General features: G+C 52.2%; 1 protein-coding gene across 1 annotated transcript; it reads left to right on the top strand.

The window, feature by feature from the left end:
• The first annotated feature begins 1,537 nt into the window (after window positions 1-1,537).
• LOC123398028 (putrescine hydroxycinnamoyltransferase 1-like) lies at window positions 1,538-5,801 on the top strand. Its single transcript, XM_045092542.1, has 2 exons — window positions 1,538-2,243; window positions 4,713-5,801. The coding sequence occupies exons 1-2, from the start codon at window positions 1,809-1,811 to the stop codon at window positions 5,577-5,579; spliced, it is 1,302 nt and encodes a 433-aa protein (XP_044948477.1). The 5' UTR covers window positions 1,538-1,808; the 3' UTR covers window positions 5,580-5,801.
• The last annotated feature ends 829 nt before the right edge of the window (window positions 5,802-6,630 follow it).

Here is a 6,630-nt window from a genome sequence, read left to right on the forward strand (position 1 = left end):
CCACCATGCCCATCCAGCAAGGTGTCATCGTCGCCAGATCTAGCAAAATACAACAGTAATTTCTTCTCTCGCTCCCAAGTATATATGATGCTTTGTACTGTCGGTGGATTAACTGATGCTCACATACAATGCTAGGACTGAAGATTATGAATTTAGTAGTGTACATTATACACACATTGGGAAATGGTGCAGGCCGCCTACACAATGACAGCTGTCACGCTGGAGCAGCGGCGACTACTCTAACTGCCGTCTATCTTCGACAGCCCAACGGTGCTCTACCTCAATTCGGTCTGAATCCATTTCCGTGAAGTTCGGCGCCGCGAAGAAACAATGAAGGTGCATCTGTGCAGGTGCTAATATAGATCAACTGCATACACATACATATTATCAGTCATCACAACATAAATCAACAACATAATTTAATTTTTTAAAGTGGTAATTAGTTTACATAGTGGACAAATTATTTAAGTTTAAATTATTAAGGGTTTTTAAATAACTTTAACATGAACTTCAAAACTATATTTCATACAATATGCTCAAAATAGAAAATAGTTGCAACATAATTTCAAATATAATTTTGTATTATTTGAAAGAAGCATCAGAGCCACGAAAACTAGCCGAGGAGGTTTGAGAAAGAGCTCACATGACAAATATGTCAGCCAGCTTGGCCAGTGCACAACTTAAACGCTAAAGCGGGGTTGAGCTAGCAGCTAGGCTGAGTCGCAAGGAGCGTTCTCAAGGTCATGAGTGGCAAGGGAACATGAATGAAGTGCAATATTGAGGTAGATAACATGGGCTTATGGGGTCTTGAGTCAGACTTACCGGGCTAATGACATTTGGTATTTTTTTTATTCCGTTGCAACGTATGGGTATATTTACTAGTTATAAATAAATTTTACTATGATTCAGCATTATACAGGATGCTAATAACGAAAGGTTTCGTCCACTCGAGCTGCGCATTCTGGCACCGGCCGGATCGGCACGCACGAGCGGATGCATATTTCTCTGGTGAGCGACGGTTTTGGCACGTACGTTCGGCCCCGTAGTAGTTTCGCGAGGACAAACAGTACCCGCCGATTCGAGATCGCTCGACGGGTATCTTGTCGACTGTTGACGGTCGACGATGGCCACAGGCTCCGTGTCCGGTCTCACTCGTTCTGCATGCACGCCGGCAGTGACTACTGAATAGTGAGGTGTCACCTTACCTAATTACATTCATCGCGGTCCACCGTCGTCGGTAATCAAGAATGAACAGGACGGTCATCCAGTTGTTACCATGTTCCGATGCTAATACAAACACGTGCCCGATTTACAACCTATGACGCCACCGGGAATTATTTTAACACGACCCCGCTCCCGGTCTGTGTCTATTCCTCCAAAATAATGCGGGAACGGTCGAACACGAGGGAATAGGCTGCAGCGTGGAAGCAACACAAAAGTGGACAAGATAAAAAGGTGGCTACAATAGAATCGGCAGCTTAGCTACGACCCACTTACTCCAGTACAAAATCAGGCTGGCTTCGGCCATAACGCCGTCTCAAGTCTCACCGGATGAGAAGTTGAGAACAGGGAAGCATTGATGTCCCGTCGATGCCATTGGCACGTGAGACCAATTAGCACAGCCAAGCAACTGTTGATTACTCAGCTAATCAGACTGTAAACCAAGGGCTCCTCCGGGGTAAAATACATCCTCGGCCCCTATTAATAAACCCCTCACACTCTTCGGCCGCAGCACACACGCGCGCGCGCACACGCAAGAACCGCCAAGCAAAAGCAAGCAAAGGGCGGAGGGGACAGGCGAGATCGAGATGAAGGTGGAGGTGGTGGACACGAGGCTGGTGACGCCCAGCGAGCCGACGCCGCGGCACACGCTCTGGCTCTCCAACCTCGACCTCGCCGTGCCCAAGACGCACACGCCGCTCGTCTACTACTACCCGTCGCCCGCCGGCGACGGCGACGGCGGCGAGAAGGAGGCGGAGGGGTTCTTCGCGCCGGAGAGGCTGCGGGAGGCGCTGGCGAGGGCGCTGGTGCCGTTCTACCCGCTGGCGGGCCGGATGGCGGCGGGCCCCGAGGGCCGGCTCGAGATCGACTGCAACGGCGAGGGCGCGCTCTTCGTCGTCGCGCGGGCCGACTTCACCGGCGACGAGATGTTCAGGGACTTCGAGCCCTCCCCGGAGGCGCGCCGCCTGCTCGTCCCCTTCGCCGCCTCCGGCGACCCGCCCTGCCTACTCGCCATGGTCCAGGTACGGCGCCCAAGTTAATCGCCCTGCAGTGTTTTTTTCTCCGTCCTGTACTCTTATTTACTGTTCGCCCTCGCTGTCGCTTGGGGCCCCGACACCGGGGGCCCACCTCGACAGCGAGGCGTACTAGTTACCGGACAGTCGTGCGACACAGTTACCGGATGTTGCCACTGTCTAAACCGTGTATTATCGCGTGTCGAACAGTGGTTGGATATTCTCAAGAAAGAAAAAGAAAAAAAAGAAGAAGCAGTGGTTGGATCAAGATCATACAGTAGTAATCTTCTTCTTTCGGGGACCTAAATATTCTTGTAATCTGCGAGGTTTAAGAAATGCTAGTAGCGTATTTTAAGAGGAAGCTGCGAGGTTTTACCCGAAAAAAAAGGAAAAAGCTGCGAGGTTTAAGAAATGCTGCTAGCATAATTTTAAAGCTGCGAGGTTTAAGAAGTGCCAGTAGAGTGGAATCTATCCCCATTTGCATAAAGAAATAGGAGGGAGAATGTAGTAAAATGATAACCTCATAAAACAAGATGCTGCCTGCCATGCCCGTAGGCTTTCTTGGACGGGCTGGTACGCGAGCATCCTTGGAAATCTTTGCATGACGTGCTGTGTGCGTTCTATTTATTTTATTTAAAAGTCTTGGTTAATCGGAGAGAAAGATTACTTGACCGCGCGGTATTTCTGCTTCTGCTGGCGCTCGCATGGCCATCCGCGATCACCGTGGCTTGTACAGTACTAGTAGCTGCCAATAATTCTGCTAGAGGTGAGCGATGAATGCTTGGGGGTGCGTGTTGGCGGTTTGCACGAACTCGGCCACCGTGGGGGGCCAAGGGGAAGTCAATAGTAGCAGCATCAATTACGGGTGGGTGGCAGTGGCACTCCCGGAACAGATGAAGCAGATGACGGTCGATTTTGGATCGAGCCGTGTCTCGTGATGACGACGACAAACTGGGGGGACAGGGCCACAGGTGATGACATGATCCCATCTCATCTCCCTTGGTTGCAAACCAACGGCTTGGAATGGACAATAGTAGCGTCTGATTTGGCGTTCCAGGCCATTCCTAGAGATGAGATTCTAGCTAGAGATTTTTACCTAGGAGCTGCCGGCTTCATCATGTGCTGTACATGTGTGTAAAAAAGAGAGGAGGAACTTAGAAAGCGCAGTTAGTTGAGTTGACGATCGAACCCAACCTTTTCTTCTGGCTAGCAAGTGCACTGTGGCACAGAACGGCTCACTGATTGCCGGCCCGTGAACGTAACCAACAGTCGGTCCACTGCCACCGGTGAGATGAGATGACTAGTGACTGTATTGGAAGTAGTGGTACTCCAAGGAAGCTGAATCCATTCCCCGAGGGAAAAGGCCGGAGTTTCTGATCTTGACTGTCGCTCCCCCTCGTCTTGACGAACACTCCAGTCCAGACGCGCCCCGAGCGACACGGCGCCCAGGTGGTCCAGCGTAGAGCATGGCCTCCCGCGCGCCGCGTCCACGATTTTGGTGCCGAGTTCAGTGTCCCGCGGCGCCAGCGCCGTGCTGGCCTAGCTTCCGGTGAGACGTTTCTTTCGGCGTGAAGATTCATTCATTCGCGGCCACCGGCCTAGATGGCCCATTGTCCTTCCTTGCGACAAGTCCTGTGGTATCCACGACCGCAAGCTCATCTTATTTCAGGCCTATTTCATCGTCCAGGTCTTATCTTTCTCCGGACCTGGGGATCTGCCCTCCTTTGTGCCTATCCGCATATAGCAAACCACTTGCCGCAGTTGCATTTGATCTGAATCGTTGAGGTGGACGTCGAACGCGACGGCTCTGCTTTAGGCTTTAGCTTCCCCGAAAAGCGCCGTCTAGTTACCGCTTACCCGGAGGCCCTGCGTCTCCGATCAGGGTGCGCCTGCCGACGTGCCCACATCCACATGAATGATGAATCCATATCTTCCTTCTAGATGGCTTCGTTACCGGACGGTGACATGTAACATTAATCTACTACTGCTAGTTATCGGGTGCTTACAGCTGCATGACAGATGGGGACTGCAACGAGGCTCCTCCGCCCGCGCCCGTGATTGCTGCCTGGAAGCTAGCTGATTCTTATGACATGATCAATACTGGAGTATTGTGTTTTTTATAAGTCTGCGGCTATGGCCTGGTTGCTGTCGTGATTACCGCCGGATGCTAGCTCGTCGCTGTTGACAATTTGGACAGAGAGTGAGTAGTCGCCGTCGTATTACAGTACGCTATTATTGCCTCGTGTGTCGATCAGGAGTATTTGAGTATGGTTATCGCGTGACATCGATCAGAACCAGAGATTTTATACGTAGAAAAGCTCAGAGCTTGCCGGCTTCACCATATGGAACACGGGAATACATCAATGACGTGAATGGGAACAAAGAGATCAATGATTGTCCCATATCTTACGGTTATCATACCGGGATGCGGAATGTAACCAGTAAATTAATCAGTCTCTCGTGGATTTGGTTTTGCAGGTGACGTTCCTGAAGTGCGGCGGCGTGGCCGTGGGCACGGGCATGCACCACGTGACCATGGACGGCGCGGGCGCGATCCAGTTCATCCGGACGTGGACGACCCTGGCGCGCGGGCTGGACGCCGCGTCCGTGTACCCGACCCCGCCGGTGCACGACCGCACGGTGCTGCGCGCGCGCTCTCCCCCGCACGTCGCGTTCGAGCACCCGGTCTACTCCCCGAGCAACCTCAACGGCCTGCCCCGCCCCTTCGTCACCCGCGTCTACGCCGTCTCGCCCAAGCTCCTCGCCGGCATCAAGTCCAGCTGCGCGCCCGGCGTGTCGACCTACTGCGCGCTCACCGCGCACCTGTGGCGCGCCATGTGCGTGGCCCGCGGCCTGGCCCCCGACGCCGAGTCGCGGCTGCGCGTGCCGGCCAACATCCGGCAGCGCCTGCGCCCGCAGCTGCCGGCCAACTACTTCGGCAACGCCATCGTGCGGGACCTCGTGACGGTGCGCGTCGGCGACGTGCTGTCGCAGCCGCTGGGGTTCGTGGCGGATCGGATCAAGCGCGCGGTGGCGCGGGTGGACGACGCGTTCGTGCGGTCGGTCATTGACTACCTGGAGCTGGAGTCGGAGAAGGGCAGCCAGGCGGCGCGCGGGCAGTTCATGCCGGAGACGGACCTGTGGGTGGTGAGCTGGCTGGGCATGCCCATCCACGACGCCGACTTCGGCTGGGGCTGCCCCAAGTTCGTGGCGCCGGCGCAGATGTTCGGCAGCGGCACGGCGTACGTGACGCAGGCGCCCGACAAGGACGACGGCGTGTCCGTGCTGTTCGCGCTGGAGCCCGAGTACCTGCAGTGCTTCGAGAAGGCCTTCTACGGGGAGTGACTGACCGGCGACCGACGCCGACCAAGGGCGGCGGTGGCAGTGATGCGCCGCCCATGTGCTGTATCATAATGCACCAGATGCTGCGGAAGTGTTAAGGTTGCTGCTTGTTTCTCGCGCCTTTCTTCGCCACTCTACTGAATACTATGTGACATTCTGGTCTAACTATTATCTATACAAAGTCTAAATGAAAATGGCCTCAGATTTGGCCGTATCTTACTTGCATTTGAATCAATCCGTAGGTGTCGATCTATATGCATAATAATACAGATATAAGTGAAAAAAAGAAAGAAGTATCCCGCGGCAAGTGGGATCAACAATCTACAAACCTTGCTATACATGATTTCAATAGCTTTCTTTAAGGGAAAAAAGGAGGAGGTATCATGCTAGTTTATAAAAACATACTCCATCTGTCCTAAAATAAATGTCTTAAATTTATACTAACTTTAATAGTAAAAAATTGTATATTAAAATTAAAAACTTATTTTGGGGCCGAATAAGTAGATAACAACAATTATTTTTAAGTAAAAAAGTGAAGTAAACGCAAGTGGGCTGGGGTCTAGGTTTATATTAGGCCCCAAGTTCCTGTGGACCCTCTGATGTGAGGCAAAAGGCATGAGTCACTCAAGCCCATCATTCTCAAATGACAAGCTCATAAACTCTGGTACACAATTCTAAAAAAAGAAATTGGTGCACGGCCTATGGCAACCAAACGAAAAAAGACTATCTTAAAGAACAAAACTGGTTGCAGGAACCCCTATAAGAAAGATAACTGGTTGCAAGTAGCGGATAAAATCCAATTAGCTCTCCGCCACACACAGATCCATGTGTCGTACCCTCTTTGTTAAGGTTTTCTTCTCCGACGGCAATCTCTATCAACGCATGGGTTTTCTCGTTTTCCTTACCGATTGCCCTCTCCGTTGCCAGTAAGGGGATGTGAGGATCTCCTTCATGGCGGCAGAGGCTTGGGATGCATCTTCATCAAGAGGGAAATCAACGATTGTGTATTTCAAAGTGTTGGGGATATTCCGCACGGGTATGACCTGGCAAAGAG

The sequence above is a fragment of the Hordeum vulgare genome, chromosome 5H (genome assembly GCF_904849725.1).
Source record: "Hordeum vulgare subsp. vulgare chromosome 5H, MorexV3_pseudomolecules_assembly, whole genome shotgun sequence".
Taxonomy (NCBI): domain Eukaryota; kingdom Viridiplantae; phylum Streptophyta; class Magnoliopsida; order Poales; family Poaceae; genus Hordeum; species Hordeum vulgare.